Source organism: Macrotis lagotis, chromosome 1 (assembly GCF_037893015.1).
Source record: "Macrotis lagotis isolate mMagLag1 chromosome 1, bilby.v1.9.chrom.fasta, whole genome shotgun sequence".
NCBI lineage: Eukaryota > Metazoa > Chordata > Mammalia > Peramelemorphia > Peramelidae > Macrotis > Macrotis lagotis.
In genome coordinates, this window is record NC_133658.1 from 402558884 (window position 1) to 402576569 (window position 17686).

Consider the following 17686-nt stretch of genomic DNA (forward strand, 5'->3'; position numbering starts at 1 on the left):
AAAAATGACTGATCTGGAAAACAGATCTAGGAGATTACAACTTAACCTGAAAGTCGCAATCAGAAAAATAACTTGGACAATTATTTTGCAGGAAATTAACACGGAAAACTGCCCTAATAGCCTAGAAAGAAGAAATAATAATTCTTGAAAGAATCCATCAATTACCCCAGAAATAAAAGCTCCAAAGAATATTATAGCTAAATTTCAGAATTTTCAGCTAAAGAAGAAAATACCCCAAGCAGTCAAAAACAATCAGGATTATACAGGTTTATCAACTTCAACATTAAAGGATCAGAGGGCCTGGAATATGATATTTCAGAGAGTAAAGGAGCTTGGATTACAATAAAAATAAACTACCCAGCATAATTCAGAATATTCTTACAGTGGAAAAGATAGACATTCAATGAAATAGCAGACTTTCAAACTTGTTAAAAAGACTATAACTAAACAGAAAAAAATGATCTTGAAATATAAGCTTCAAGAGATATGTAAAAAGGTAAATGGAAAGGGGGAAAATATTAGTCAATAAAACTAAATTATCTATATCCCAGCAAGGGAAGACATTACTTATAACTCTTGAGAATTTTATTTCTCTTAGGATGGCTAAAAGGAGCATGTTTAGACAGAAGGTGTGGTTATGAATTGAGTGTGATGTGATCAAACTTTTAACTCTTGAGGATTATATTTCTATTGGGAGAGTTAAAGGGAGGGAATTTGGAAAGATGGTATGGGAATACTTGATTATGATGTAATGAAGCTTATAAATCAGCCAGTCAATCAACTCTTGAGAACTGTACTTCTATCAGAACAGAGGTTGTGGGTATAAGACAAGTATAAAACAATTAAGACATGAAAAAGAGGATTACACCAGGAGAAGTCATTGGAGGATAAATAATACCACATGCTGAGGCACAAAGGACCTATTTAGTAAAGAGAAAGAAGGGAGGGTGTGAGAATTGAGTAAATCTTGCTCAACTGGTTTGGCTCAAAGAAGGAACAACATACATATCCAATTGGGTTTAGAAATTCATCCCACCCTATAGAGAAATGGGAGTAGAAGAGAAAGAAAAGTAAGGGTGATAAAAGGGAAAGGAAATGGAAAAGTGAAAATAAAGTTCAAACAAGAAAAACATAAAGGGGAAAGAGAGAAGAAAAGGGAAGAGAGCTGACAGAAGGGAGGGCAGATTGGGAAAGGTAATGGTTAGAAGCAAAACATTAGTGAAGAAGGATAAGGGGAAAGGACAGAGAAAAGTACAAAGGAGGGAAGAGAGTATGGAGGGAAATACAGAATTAGTAATCTTCATTGTGAAGGTGAATGGGATGAACTCTCTCATAAACCAAGAATGGATAGCAGAATAGGTTTTAAATCAAAACCAGAATCCTACAATATGTTGTTTACAAGAAACATATTTGAAGAAGAGAGATACACCCAGGGTAAAGGTAAAAACCTGGAGCAGAATATATTATGTTTCAGTTGAAGTAAAAAAAAAGGGGCAGGGTAGCAATCCTGATCTCAAACAAAGCAAAATAAAAATAGATCTAATTAAAAGTGATAAGACTAAGGCTAACTAATAGATATATTTTTGAAGTTTTGTGAAAGACTCCTTATAGTGCCTATCAATTGGGGAATGGCTGAACAAGCTATAGTATATGAATGATATGGAGTGCTATTGTTCTGCAAGAAATCATGAGCAACCTGACTTCAGAAAATCATGGAAAGACTTGCATGAACAGATGTGGAGTGAAATGAGCAGAACCAGAAGAACACTGTACAAATTAATGGCAACATTGTGAAATGATGGAAACAACTATAATGAAGCAACTTCTCACAGCAGTTCAGTGATCAAAGTCAATCCCGTAAGACCTGTTAAGGAAAATACCATTCACATCCAGAGTGGAAACTGAATTCTGAATGCAGAGCAAAGTATACTAAATTCACTTTAAAAATTCTTTTATGTTATTTGCTTTCTTTCTCATGGCTTTCCCCCTTTTAATTCTAATTTAATTCTAATTCTTCTGTCACAACATGACTAATATGGAAATAAGTTACCTTGTTTATTTACAACCTTATCAAATTATTTGCTCTCATGGGGAAGAAAAAGGGAAGGGAGGGTGGTAGAAAAATATTGAACTCAAAACTTTTTCAAGGATGAATGTTGAAAACTTCTTACATGTAATTGGAAAATGAATTTTAAAAATATTTTTACAAAAACAGAAAGGAATGTGGAGCAAAGAAAGAACAATGTATGGTACCTACTGACCGTATATAAAAATATAAATCTAAAAAGTAATGAAATCTGGAAAAGTACCCAGAAGGAAAAGAGTGCTTGACTTCTCTATTTCTTTCCTTTCTCACTAATACCTCCTGGGCTACCAACTATTTGGATTTCCTGGTCAAGGTCATTCATGACAACTTTGACAATGTAGAGGGTTTCATGAAATGAATAAAACATAGGGTGATGAAAATTGAACTCCTTTGTTTTTCTATTTCTTAACTGATTTAGAGATTTCTCAGTTACACAGAACAGCCTGCCCTGCAACCAAATGAGCTACATAGATTCTATGTCTTTGCTAAAGTTAAAATATAAGTATCTCAACTTCGATGCCCTACTGACAGTTCAAACTCAAATTGTCCAATACTGAGTGAATCATCTTCCCTGCTAAACCTAACCCTCTATTCAACTTTCGAGGCTCTGTTGGTAGAACCATCATTCTCCCAGTCAACTCGAGTCAGAATCTCAGAATCTCTTCTTTTTTTCTCTGGTCTCTAACTCACCAGCCCTGAACAAGGAAACAGAAGATTTCCTCCACTCTTTCAGGGCTAAGCTTCTGCCACAAGTATCTGTCCTTTTCCCACTTCAGTTCTCCCCTATTTCCTCTCCTCCCTCCCCTCCCCCCTTCTCTCCCCCCATCTCTACTCAGATCTTGATGTTCATGATTGAATCCTACCTATTCAATGCTCCACCTCATTTCAACTGAATTTGTCCAGCACAAATCTTTAATTAGGGCTTAGGAAAAAACTAAGATGTCCTCTATTCCTCATGAAAATTCATCCATATTATCTACCCTTAATGTGAATTCACCAGTCATCAAAACTGCTTCTACTGACCGATTTGTATAAACAGTTGAAAAATCCATGTGACTAAAAGGAACAGATGTCAATATGAAGTCCAAATAATACTCTTTGACAAAGAAAGGAAGGCTGAATTTGAATGGCATGTACCTTAAAATTATGAACCTGTATGTGCTGGGACAGGGTATACCATAGTCAGATTTGGAGGTGTTCTTCAGCAGGTAGCCCACAGGGTGATGTTGAATTGTTTAAGTCATAGCAACTTCTCCACATCATCCATTAAGTTATATAAGATTTCTTATTTACTTTGGTAGAAAGAGTACTCACAATGACAAAATCATATACCCTTTAGTGACACATATGTACCATGCAATGGTCATAGTATAGTTCATTATACTTTTCATAAACATATGTTTCATATGAATTATAGATGGCAGACAAAATAATAGTGTAATAAGTATGTAGACTATTGTTTAGTTCAGATACATCTGAAAGAGAAGGAGGGAAGGAAAGAGAAGGGAAAAAACAAGGAAAGGGAGAAAGGAGGAGAGGGAAAATAAGGACAGAAAGACAAAAGCAGAGAAACAGAGACATGGTTTTATCAGTGTGAGGGTAATTCTCAATGTGAAAAACACATCTACCAATGTAATTTATGATATTCTAGGTCTTAAAGAAATTTTGAGGGTTTAGAAACCTGAGTTTCTAATCTATCCATAGTCATATACTAAATATTTATCAGGGGCAGGTCTTGAACCCAGGTTTTTGAGGCTGTAAATCTAGGCCTATATCTACTATGACAGGTTGCCTCTATGGATAAATATTTTGGGGACCATACTTGTGATTTTACTTAAAGATTAAAGGATACTTTCTACTGATTTAGATCAGTATCTGCTTTGCAATTTATAGCTATAAAGTTGCCTTAAACACTTAGTAGCTTTGCTAAAAGGTTAAGTCGCTTGTCCAGGGATACATCATCAGTAAATGTCAGAGGTGAGGCTTTAATTCCAGTCTTCTTGATTTGGAGGCCAGTTCCCTATAGCACCATCCCACAATAGTTATTTGGTAATACTTGCTGGAGTGACTAATTCCAACCATGTTATCTGACCTATATACCTAAATCCTGTAAAATTCTAAAATGTTGCCACATTTCAGAAATGACATTCTTTAAAAAATACAGTTTATTAGAAGACTCATTTTACTTTTCTACCTCTGCTTTTCTTCTGCCCTTTGAGTGGAACATGGAGAATTATTTTATTCTTTGCCAGTGAAGTATCCACTCTAGAGTGAAATCTCTGAAGCCTCTCTAGGGAAAAATCTGGGTATTATATTTTTGTGCATAATCTCAGAAGGCATCTTCCTCTGGGAATGCTAGAAGCAGTAAACAATGAATACTGGATAACAACATATTGTCACAAATATTACAAAATAATTTTTTCCCCCAAGGCATTCACTTTGGTGGTAAAAGGAACTCTTACTCAAAAGCCCTGGACCACATCAACCTGTTCAGACATACTCTCTATACAGGGTCAGTTTGGGTAACTTCTGAGATTGGAAACATCTACTTGTGATGCAGATGGTAGAAGAGTAGGCCTTGACCAGAGTGAGATATGAGTCAGACCTTGACTAGGCTGACTAATTACACTTAGACTGGTTCCCTCTCTGGAAAGCAAGACATGGAAAAGCAGAAAATACAAAGCTTCCTGCCCCTTCTATACCCTCTAATGGAAAGGTAATTTGTCTTCTCTGATCTCTGCTCTCAGAGTTGCAGGGCAGAGATAAACTTCACTCTAAATTCCCAGCACTGTCTTCAGTAAGGAAGGGGTTCGTGCTCTCTGGGAAGTCTTACTAGTCCTTATCTCCCCAAAATGGGACCTGGATATAGGTGGGATTCTTTTTAATTATTAGGGAACCAACTTCTTCCACTCTCAAAATCCGCAACCTATTGACTTTATGTTTTTATTTCATTTGACTTGGGCTCATGGAAGGTAATGGTGATATGGAATGCCTTGCCACCCAGCCATTCATCAGAGGTTCTCTAAACTGAATAGGGTTGGAGAGGAAAGGGAGAAGAAAATAAATCAGAAATTCTGAGAACTGTAGGAGGTTCTTTTCTTTATAATTTTTTCTTGTCCATATACATTTAAATATCTGTATATATGTATATATTACTTAACCTTGTTAATATGTATAAAAGTAATATGTATAAATATGTACTACTTAACTTTGTTAATATGTATAAAAGCAATATATGACTATTACTTAACCTAATTGGCCCTAGTTTTTATCCATAAAATGAGCTGGAGAAGGAAGTGGCAAACCTCTACAAAATCTTTGCCAAGAAAACACCAAATGGTATCTTGAATAATCAGATACAACTCAATAAAGCAACAGACTATTCATGGGATACTGTTTTGGAGATATTCTGGTAGCTCTATTCTCTTATTAGCTAATTCTAAAATGTGTAAAATTTAGGATGGAGGAACATTAAATAATTTGTGGTTTAAAAATACATCATTTATCTTTACAAGAAACCATGCCAAGTAATATAAGGAATACAGATCTCACAATTAAGTGAAAGCTGGGTTCTAATCTTGTTTCTGACACCGTTTGACCATGATGGTAACTGCTCTCAGTTTCCTCATCTGCAAAATTAGGGAGAGCTCTAAGATTCCTTCCAGCTCTAAATCTATTATCCGAAGATGATCCATTCATTAGGGATGCTAAGAAGAGGGCTGTTTGTAAGGCAGGAGGACTCACTAGATGATGCTGCAGTTTCTAAGTTAACCTAAGAAACTGATTTTTCAATTGACTACCTTCTCTGAGGAGCCCTTCCTGATTCCCCAGGTGAAAAATGAACTTTCCCTCCTTAAAATGTCCTTCATTGCCATGATTTCTCTTTTCATACTTTGTACATTTTCCCTTCCTCTCCCATCAATTAGATTAAAACTTTCTTGGAAGAAGGGTCTATATCATTTCTATCTTTGTATTCTCAGTACTAAGCAAAAGGTCAAGTACACAGGAAGTTAAATAAATGTTATCCTTTTCTGAATTCTTGAATCTTAGAGCTAGCTTCTGTTAAACATGCATTCTGCCTGGCTCTTTCTGTAAGCTTGCTCTATATTAGAGGCCTACTGCAGTGGCTGTGATCACAATTCATGCCCATTCCATGAATACAGATTTCCCTTCCAATTTAAGGCTGCTTGATCCTTCAATTACCAAAAGTACAGGTGGACCCTAGATATTGGTGGAGACAGCTGATGTGGAAAATGCCTAGAGGTGGTTTCTGCAGCTGCAAGCTTGATCATAATTAGAGAAAACCAACTGGGGAACAGGATTGAGGAGGAGCAACCCTTCCATATGCATATAAGCTGCCTGCTTAGGCTGAGTTAGCAGCCCAGGTCTGCTATCCAAAGAGGTAGGAAGGAGGTGTTTATGAAGACTAGAATGTAAGGCATTAGCCAGGCCTGTTTTTAACCCTTGATTTGTATGTGTAGTAGGCACTAGCTGGCTGTTGGATTAGGTAAAACAACCCTAATATCTGATAGATAACTGAGAACAAAAGTTGCTTTTCCCTTTCATCAGCTCCTCCACAATAACACCTGCTTAACAAAGCACTAGTATTTCAGGGACCGATGTTTAATTGCTTAAATTTTATAAAGGACAATTTCATTTCCCTGAGGAGATATGTGTTTTGAACCTGTATGATGAGCCCATCTGCTTAAGGTAACTATGGGAGGCTCTAGCAAGAGCAGTAAGGTGATGAAATTAACTTCAGAATGGGGTGCTAAAAACAAACAAAAAACAAAACAACAAATAGAAAGGAGTGGTAGTTAAAAATGTATTGTTATGTTTACTGATGGTAAAGAACTTATTGATAAATATGATATAGTGATTGGTCATTTGCAGTTGCTTGAAAGGCAACATATCATAGTAGTATTCAGGAACTTTTAGAGTTGAAGGGGTTGGATTCAAATTCCTCCTTCTGAAGCTTACTATTTCACTCTGGGAAAGTCAGACAGTTTTTCTGGTATTCTATTTCCTCATTTGTAAAATAGTGGTTATGCTACGTGAGTCTCTTCAAACTTTAAACCCATGATCTTATGGACTACTTTGACCTTACAGACAAGGAAACTAAGGTTCAAAAAAAATTGTCTTGATCAAGATCACAAGGTAGGAAATGTATCAAGGCTGGAGCTAGAATCTAATTCTTCTGGTTTAAGGTTAATTCCAAATTAGAAGCCCAAATCATATCCAAATTATCAGTATCATCAACTAATTTACTCTTTTTCTGTTTTTCATGTAATTTGTAGGATAATGAGTCAAATCATTGATCATAAGAAAGGAAGCTTAAAAGGAAGATCCAGTTGGTGAGGCAAGTCAGCTTTACATGTGGAGAACATTGGATGCTGTAGATATTTCCTAAAGCTCATTGATGTGCCTGACAGGCATCAGCTTTCGCATCCGAAACCTGTTAGGGACAATGGCAAACAAGAAAACTAAGAAGAAAGAAGACCTGCAACATAAAGAAGTTGAGCCAGAGAAAATTCTTGCCCATCGACAGTATGGGAGCCGAGTACAATACCTAGTAGAGTGGAAAGGATTCTTGAAGCCCACACCTACTTGGGAACTAGCAGAGAAGTTCACTCAGGCCTATCCAGGTCTCATTAAGGAATTCTTAGAAAACCAAGAAACAGACTCCGAGTCAGATGAACATAAGAAAGACAGAGGCCAAGCTAGCTTGCATAGGAGAGGGAAGAAAGGGATATCCAAAGGGGATCCAAAAGGGATATCCAAAAAACCACAGGATCTGGCCCAAAGTTTGGAAGCAGAGAAGATTCTTGATGCTGAAAAAACCAAGGAGGGACTGAAGTTCCTGGTGAAATGGAAAAACAGTGATAAAGCTGACCTTGTTCCTTCCAAGGAGGCCAATACCAAGTGGCCTCAGCTGGTCATTTGCTTCTACGAGTCCAGGCTTAAGTGTAAACCAATAGAGGACTAGAGCCCTAGGTACCAGGAATTGATTTTGTCTTCAGACAGCCTCTAGGCTGCTGAGTCAGTGGATATGAAATGGGTGAGGGGAGAAGAATCTGAATTTGTCTTGAGTCTATAGAGGCCCTTGAAATGTCCTTGGACACCAGGAACCTGGTGCTTTGCTTGTAGCCTGTAGCATCCCAAGCATATTTAACAATTCTGGGTTGGATAAGTTTGTGTGCCCTTGCCCTGGGAGGAAGAAAAATGATTCAGGCAGGGGTTTTTTGGGTTTTTTTTTTTACTTTACTAGTCAGAGAGATAAAGAATTTTCCTAGAAGACCTAGACTTATACATTTAAGTGTGTGGGAGACCAAAAAGAGACTAGTTTCCCAAAGACTCTCCAAGGTCTTCTACATAGTGTTATTAACTCCTTGTTTTTATTCCCTAGTATTGTTTCAATTTTGGCTCTTACTGATGTATCATTTGGAGGTATTGGGAAAGGGAAAAGAGAACGGATAGTCAATTTTGTTGTTAAAATGGGAATTGGATAGGTAAAAAAGCTTAACTTTGATATATAAATATAAATTGCAATAAAAATAGCAAAAGACTTTTCCCCCCAATCATATCCTATTCTTCTTGACCACATTTAGAGTTTTCTTGGTAAAAATACTGAAATGGTTTGCCATTTTTTCTCTAATTCATTTTTCAGATGAGGAACTTAGGTAAATGGGGTTAAATGGTGCCAAAGTTCACACAGCTAATTGTCTGAGACTAGATTTGAACTCACCAAGACGAGCTTTTCTGAATTCAGGAAGGGTACAGTATCTACTGTACCAGCTAGCTGCCTCAGCAAAAGACTATCTGAGGCTGCTAAGGTAAACTTTGCCTAAATTCGGTACCCTTGTGCTAGAATTGCTTCAGGTTGGTTGGACACAGAATTATTTTAGGACTTGAGACATAGCATTAGGAGAAAGGAGCATATTTTTTTAAAGCCTTTTACAACCTCTTTCCCTCTACAGTCACCTTTCTCACTCTAGGATGCCTCAAAGAGTTCAAGGTAGAAAACATGTAAGAAATGATGGAGGTTAGGGAACAGGCTCTGGGGATCCTGGAGTTGGGTGAGGGTAAGGTCCAGGCCTGTGGGACTGCCAGAAGCAGAGAATGGCTGCTGGGGCTCTGGTTCTGGCTATTGCTTCCTCCTCCTTTCTGTTATCAGGTCCTGGACCACTTGAGCCTGTCTGTCACAGCCAACTCATTTTCCTTTTGATTCAATGCTGAAATTGTCTTGGATCCTCTGCTGCCCAAGCTACACTTGGTCCCAAGAGTGTACAAAACCCGGGTTGTGCTATCCCTGACCTTGTCTCCTCCCTTTGAGCTGCTTCCACCTCTTCAGTTACTGGGTTTTCCAGATACTTTAGTTCCCTTTCAACCAAATTCTGTCCAAGCCTCTATGGCCACTTCCTTGACTGCCCCAGCTGCTCTGTTTCTGATGATTGGCCTTCCTTGCCATTAGCATCATCTCTTCCAGCTCAGGCATCTCCCTGATACCTATTTGTTCCTTATTCTGCAGGAATCTCTTCTGCCCTTCCACTCCTGAGTAGTCTTTTCCTTGATCCTCCCTGGGATCACTCCTCATCTCCATCCTCTTTGGGCTCCTGTCCCTTGCTACTCTGCTCTACCTATACCCCAGTGCTTCCTCTAACACCAAGCTGATGGCAGCACGAAACTGAACAAAGGGTTGGGGGCAGAGGGTTGAAAGTAAAAGATTACAAGGAGTTGGCAGAGCTAGGCTGCAGGAGAAGAAGCCAAACCCTAGTCCCTGCCCTAGAGAAAGCTAAACTGGAGACATTGGCAGTAATTAGCCAACTCCCAATAACAGTTCTTCCACCTGGCCTTAAGTAGAGGGTTCAGGGGTCAAGGAGGAATCCTTGCCCTTCCCCACCAGAAAGCTAGAGGCAGTGTTTTATTGGCCTTTGCTCAGCAACTGTAGCAAGCCTCTTAGAGCCTAGCTGGAGAAATAGGTAAAGAACAGATCAGGAGGGCATTGTGGGGCTCTGTATTGGTGCTGGGCTCCAGGTAGGAGACCACCTGGGAGTAGATGCAATCCCAGTCCTCCATCTCAACCTGTTCCTTTTCATCTGTCATCTGGGTGAGTTTTGTGGGGGAAGGTAAGGAAAGGAGGGTCACTGGTTTGAAGGAAGCTGAGGAATCAATGCATAATCACTTAGAAGGGGAGCAATTGCGGTCAGAGTCAAAGAGCACATCTAGTCTAGACCAGAGTTCTCCCCATCCCATCTGGGTAACAACAGAAATTCAAGAGTCCAAAATTATATTAAAAACAGCCTGCTACTGAGAGAGACATCACCAAGATGCCCAGATAGCTCATGGTGACACTAGACCACTGGATGAAAAGTCAAGGAACAGTCCAGACACTGGGGGGGGGGGGGGGGGGTTGGAGGGTCCTCAGCCTCTGAGGACAGACTGCACAAGTTCAAGCAGTTCCTACCCCTCTCCCCTCCTTCCCTTTTAGGGCTCCAACAAGATCCCAGTCTTTCCCAAGTTCTTCTTTCCCATAATCTTCCTGTATGAGTAGAACTAGGGGCAAGGGACTGTGGGGAAGCTGGGGGCCTCTGATGCCAGGGCAGAAGCAAAGGTGTGGACGTGAAAGTTTCAGTCTTGGGGAGAAGATGGAGTCTGAAAATCTACAGGAAAGAGAAGATCCTAAGACTTGAGGATCCAATGGAGAAGTAAGGGCAGAGACCAAAGCAAGACCAGGGAAGGTGCTGTTGTGGCCCCTCCAAAAGCCCCAGATTCTTGAAGAGGTCACAAACCCCAAAGCCGTTTGCAGAGGAGTCAAAGGGGTTGAGGACATAACAAGGAAAGAACTCATCCAAGGACCTTTTTTTCAGTGTCTGGAATGGTCTGGAAGTTGCTGCTCAGCCTCAGAAAGTTCTTGAAGCTCTACCAGCTTTACTATCTAGGTTCAACATTTGGAGCTTTGCCATGGCATTGGCCATTTGGTGGTGTCCCTTGGGTGACTTGGGAGCTGGAGTCTGGAATTCCTTCTATTTATGAGACTGAACTGTAAATGTCAATGGTCATTGAGAGTGGGGCTAGGACAATACACATCCTGGGAACTAGCATCTCCCCTTTCAGCAATAACAAATATGATTTTGTCCTCAGCTATCATAATACTGGTCCCAAAGCTCTGGAAGAATTCAGACTGGGCCAGATTCAGATTTGTTGCTGGACAAATACATGCTGAGCCTGTTGCAACCAGATCAGACCCTTTATCCTTGTTCCAGTGGCAGAGGCAGCATCTGAAGCCCAGAGGGGAAAACTCCAAAATCTAGCTCCCCTCACCAAAATATAATTTCCCTTCCAGAACTGAACAGGGTACAATATCCATCATTACGAAAGCAGGTCACTTTGGAAGCTTGAGGACCTTGGGAATTCTCAGGCATCCATAATTGTCAGGTTTTCTCCCCCTTATTCTAAAAATGAATTATCTAAACTTTAACCTTTGCAGGAGCTATAGTAATTTTGCTCCTGTCCTTTCATTAACAATATCCATTGTGAAATCATTCCATTTTCATAACCTTTAACAAGATTTTGTCACTAAGGAAACTTTAAGCCAATCTTCTTTTCCAGGTCCAGGGGTTCCTAACATGGGGTGTTTTGCATCCCCAAGAGATATGTGACTAGATTATGGGGGTTCATGAACTTGGATAGGGAACAGTCATATTCTTTATTCTTATTGATGACTAATAGAAAATTTAGAATTTCCTTTCATTATTTAAAAAAAAATTCTGAAAAGGGGTCCATAGGCTTCATCAGAATGTTACCAAAGTTCAGGAAACACACAATCACACACAAGTCAAAGAATTCCACCTTTAAAAAAAATTCAATCAAATATTGTTTTCAAATTATATAATTTTCTTCCAATAGAACAAAAACTTTTTCATTTAACTACTAAAAAACTACCTTTCCTTTATATAATCATTGTGAGAGTTTGAAGCTTATTAGAGACCATCTATCTAGTTCAAATCCCTCATTTTACAGATAAGGAAACTGAGGCCTGAAAGTTTAAAGTGACTTGCTCAAGTTTATACAAATAGTAGCAGCACTTGAACTCAGGACTTACAATTTCATTGGTGCTCTTTCCTCTCTACACCATAATTTTCCAAGATGGAAAATGCTATTCACACCCAAGGTCCTCTCTGAATATACTTTTTCATGTTTTTTTTTTATATTTTTCTTTCACAATTGTGTAAAATATTTTTATGTAATTTTTACATAGTTTGCATAATTTCACAACTGAGATTTTTTTTACATAATTTTACATGTATAACCTATATTGAATTGTCTACCATTTTTTGGAAGAGGGGAACATGGGAAGAGGGAAGAAGAAAAATCTGGAACTCAAAATGAATGCTAAAAATGTTTCAACGTACATTTGGGAAAAATAAAATACTATTTAAAAAATAAAAGCATTATTCTGAAAAGAGGTCTCTAGGCTGCCAGTGGGAGCCAGACACAAAAAAAGATGAAGCCTTGACTAAGGTTATAGTTTGCAGTACAGTGCTAACTGACATTAATAGACTCCTCACTGAGGAGTCCTCTTCTCTATCAATGAAATCACTGGTTTGGGCAAAAAAATAAAGGGGCAAGGTATTGGGGATAAAAAACAAAAGTTTGAAATAGTCTTTGCCCTTAAGGATCTTTTTATGCAATAAAGTAGTGTGGGTGGTGATAGTGGAAATACAATAAAGAAAACATCAGTCTCCAAAAACTCAAAAGAAAAATGCTCACCACAAATTAACCAGGAAGGGGGTGTTCCAGACATTGCATGATCTGAAGTTCCTTGAAGACATTTCTTACTTCATTGCGCTCCACACACTTCTGTTTGTTCATGTATTTCATAGCATACATTTTTCTTGGTATCATTCTTCTGTACAATACAGACCTGATAGAGCAAATTCAAGTGAGGAATTAATTAAGACAAGCAATATGATATTGGAGGTAAAGAAGAGAATGTAAAAACTCCTCTATTAGTAGTGCTGTCAGGGTTTCCTTGCCCAGCTTATGACTCTGAAAGTTTCCATTTTCAGGTCTCCTGAACGGGTTTTAATTCAGCATTCTTATTTTCTCAAGTTACTTCTCATTTATTTAATCAGACAGACTTTTGGATATTTTTTTCCCTTAGCAATCTTTGAAACTTTATAATGTCCATTAATATTTAAAACTAAATTTCCTGAAATCCCTGCTTACTGACATGAGGTCTAACAGTCTGCGTGAGGATTGTAAATTTCTGTATTCACAATCTAGATTTAGTGTTGCTTCCTCTATGAAGTTTTCCTGATTCCCCAGATGGTATATAACCTTTTCCCTCCTTGGAAAAAGCATCTCTTTTTTTCTCTTTTTAGTGCATTTAGGGTAAGAAATAAAGACTGAACCTGTGATCTCATTGATACAGGGAACTCCAAGAAGAATATCCTTTATCATTAGAGTTCAATACCTTCTCTTCAATTTATAGTCCTAATATTCCCCTACTAGTTAGTATTTTACTTTTGCAAGGATTATATATAGAAATATATATTATATATATTATTGCCATTAAATTTAGGATTAAACACACACAGCTTCTGATAAAAGATATAGAATTTTTGTTTGAAAGCATTTCCTCCTGAACCATAAAAATCCTGAAAGCTATTTTGTTCTATCAACTATGGCTGGAGTTTCCTGACAATAAAACATTTTTTTTCTTTAGTATAAGGGGAATTTTTATTCTTTTTCCATATTGGCTATCTTGCATATCATTGCTACAAAGGTCTTATATCCTGGGAGTCCAATAAGCATTTAATTCCATATGATTTAGTGATAAATATTTGTTTAATATCTAGGTTTAAAGAGATAGATATTCCTTAAATCATAGTGAAAGTCTCCAATATATTATAAAGTTGTTCAATTAAATTTGATTTAGCATTTATTCATGTTTATACACACATATACACACTATAGTATATACATATATACATATATATATATATATATATTATATATATATATATATATATATATATATATGTATGTATGGTCCTGTACTAGCCACTGAGGATTAAAAGACAAAAAAAAATAGTCCTATCTTCAAGGAGCTCACATTCTATATGACAATATAATTTCAAGAAGGATGGTGTGCTAATAGGGAGGAGAGATGACAAGAAAGGGGGTTCTCTAGGAGGGGAAACCTGAAAGGTAGAGTCTTTACTTTGGATTTGTGCCAATATGAGAGTAATTCTTTCAGTGATTCTAAACCTTTAATAAGAATAGCTCAGCAGGGAGTTGGAGAAGGACTGTGAGCAACAGCAAAAGTGGAAGTGATGGAAATAGAAGCATCTCGGTTCAGAGAATCAGAGGTAGGGAGAAGTGGAGGAGTGGAGATGATTTTCTGGAGGAACATGAACTTTAAGGAGTCAACTGGTCTGATCTCAGTGAAGTGCCATATGGGATTTTAGGGAATATCTCTTTAATGCTACACAGTTGAGTGAAATTTGCAGTCCTAGAAGGTGGGAACTAAGGAAAGTCTTTGAATTTTAGTGGCAAGAACTTTTTTTTTGAGTAGTTATGGCTTAGGTAGGCTTGGGGTAGGAGTTTTATGATGGGTCTTCTCTAAGAGAAGAAGGGTACCGAGAGGGGTAGAGTAGATTGACAGGGAGGGGGCATTGGAATCATTCTGGATGGGTGTCTTCTATTTTGTTTTTCTTGAATGTAACTTTGAAGGAAATTAGATATTCCACAAGGTAGAAGTCTGGCAATCCAGATATGGCGGAGCCCTTTTGCAAAATGTCAAAAAAAAAAAAAAGAGTCTAGTGCACAGGGAACCTCTAGCAGGTGATTAGTCTCTTGAGTTTTTTCCTAATTATCTAGTTATCCTTACTTACTTTTGTTTGCTATCAAAGGGTCAATGTAGTCATGATTCTTACCTTTCCAAAAACTGCCTTTCCCAATGGCACGCAAAATTTCAAAGTGATCAAAGTTGACTGTAAATGAAACAAAAACGATAACATGGTAAGTAAATGTTGATTTTTTTGTGTTATTACATAAATATTTTTAGAAAAAACATGGAAAGGCTTGCACAAAAAAGAGCAAAATGAGCAGAACCAAGAAAACATTATATACAGTAATAGCAATATTATTTTAAGATCTTTTTGAATGACTAAGTGATTTTGATTATAATACTGAAATTGACTATAAAGGATGATCTCTGCATCCAGAAAAAATTGATAAATAAAAGTATGCATAGAATGATTTTTACATAAAAATACATATTTGGGTCTAATGGTAGCCAACTCTAGCGCCCAGGAGAGGAAGGAAAAGCAAGGGGGGAAAAAAAAGAAATTTATACACCTTAATTATATTTTTTAGAAGGAATAGCAAGCAATAGATTTACAGTTTCATGTACAATCTTCTTTTTTAATTTTATATTATGAAAGTGCTTGTTTTTATTCATAAATTAAAAATAAAATAAATGCAATTTCTAGAAAGATAAAACTAAAGTTTTGAGACACAGTTTTCTCTTCAGGTGAGGTATACTGGGGAAGGTAGGTATAAAATAGGTTTCAAAAAACATTTAATAAGCACCTTCTACTTATCAGTCACTGTACTAATGGGGGAATCATGAAAAGCAAGAGACAAGTCTCTGCCCTCAAGGGGTTTACACTCTAATGGGGAAAAACAAACATAGAAAGATGACTTCTCTTTTTCAAATAGGAACTTTAAAATCTTCTTTATCTATACTTGCTCTTTACAAGTATTTGCTATTGTAACTTGAATGAATTTGTCTTTTCCTAAGGGGTATATCATCCTTTAGGAAGCAGTACAAAAATTGACTGCCCGATGTGTAAATATTTTTATTTATCTGAAGGGATTGTGTTAGTACATATGACTGAAAGAGAAAGTGTGCTGTTCATTTAAAAGAGGGAAGGATGGATAAACTCAGTGCCTATTGTAATAGCCACAAAATATACCAAGACCTAAAAGAAGACCTCTAGTCTATTGAGTGGATGTTCAGTGAAAAATTTACAGAAAGGCATGGCCAAGAATCATATAGCATAATAACTGCACAGGAGGAGGTGACTTGTACAGCTCTTTTCCCTTCAATTTTCATAATCTATTCAGACAACTCCTAAATTTAGACTATCTAACATTGACTTCTCTCTTGAGGTCCAGATCCTGTGTTACCTTTTGGATAGTCTATTATATTCAATTAAATTCAATAAACATTTATTAAGTTTCTACTATATGTCAAATATTGTGATTGACACTGGAATACAAAGACAAAAACAAAAATAAATACAAAATAATTTCTGAGCTCATAAAAAGGATACATCTCCCACCAATTGGGGGTTCAGGAAAAGCTTTATTTATAAAGTGACACTTGAATCTTAATGGAAGCATCTATGAAGCAGAGATGAAGAAAGAGAGGGTACACTTCAGGGTTGGAGACAGCCAGAACAAAGGTATGGAGATGAGAGATGGAATAGTGTGTATAGGAACCAGCAGGCAAGGCAGCTCAGGTAGAACCTAGACATCTAATGGGTATCTCAAACTCAATATGTCTAAAATAGAATCATCTTTCTTCCTAAACACAGACCTTCCTTCAAACTCCCTAGAACTGTTAAGAGCATTGTGATTCTTTCAGTCACTTATATTTAAAACCTTGCTGTTATCCTCAACTTTCCTCTTTCATTCAAATTTAAAATCATTCAGTTGTCAAGTCTCATCAGTCATCATCAGAGAGAAAGAGAACATTTTAAATTACAAAATGGATCATTTCGACTACATTAAATTAAAAAGGTTTTGCATAGACAAAACAAACAATTGCAGCCAAGATTACGAAGGAATGAAGAAAGTTGGAAAAACAGTTTTCACAACTAATTGTTCCATAAAGAACTCATTTATACAATATATAGAGAACTTGTTCAAATTTATAAGAATATCCAATTGTTAAATGGTAAAGGACATGAACAAGCAGTTTTCAGATGAAGAAATTAAAGATATCTAAAGTCATTTAAAAAAATGCTCTAAGAATACTATCTGTATCCAGAGAAAGAATTGTAGAGTTTAAACAAAGACCAAAGATTATTATCTTCAATTTTTTTTAAAAAGTTGTCTTATGTACTATATAATTTTGCTATCTCTAATATTTTACTTTTTCCTCAAGGATATGATTTTTCTCTTGACACATTTGATTTTGATCAATGTTATAGCATGGAAACAATGGAAAGATTATCAGATTGCCTTCTGTGAGAGGATGAAGGAAGAGAAGGGAGGATGGGGGAAAATTGTAAAAATTCAAAACATTACAAAAAAATGATAGGTAGAAACTGCTATTGTATAAAATTGGAAAACGAATAAAATACTTATAAAAAAATTTAAAAAATGCTCCAAATCATTACTGATTAGAGAAATGCAAATTTAAAACAATTCTGAGGTACCACATCACACCTATCAAGTAAGCCAATATGACAAAAAAGAAAAATGATCAATATTGGAGAGGATGTGGGAAAACTTGAGTCACAGCATCTTCATTCTGGAGAGCAATTTGAAATTATGTCCAAAGGCCAATAAATTGTACAAATT

At 37.0% G+C, this 17686-nt stretch overlaps 1 protein-coding gene and 1 pseudogene across 1 annotated transcript in view; both read right to left on the reverse strand.

Moving 5' to 3' along the window:
• LOC141506160 (serine/threonine-protein kinase 32A-like) overlaps positions 1 to 12976 on the reverse strand; it is a 105664-nt gene extending 92688 nt beyond the window's left edge. Inside the window, 2 exon segments of the mRNA XM_074212670.1 lie at positions 12857 to 12876; positions 12878 to 12976. Of these exon segments, the coding sequence (XP_074068771.1) occupies positions 12857 to 12876; positions 12878 to 12976 (119 nt within the window).
• On the reverse strand, positions 9059 to 10189 carry LOC141506581 (speckle targeted PIP5K1A-regulated poly(A) polymerase-like; annotated as a pseudogene).
• Positions 12977 to 17686: the final 4710 nt, after the last annotated feature.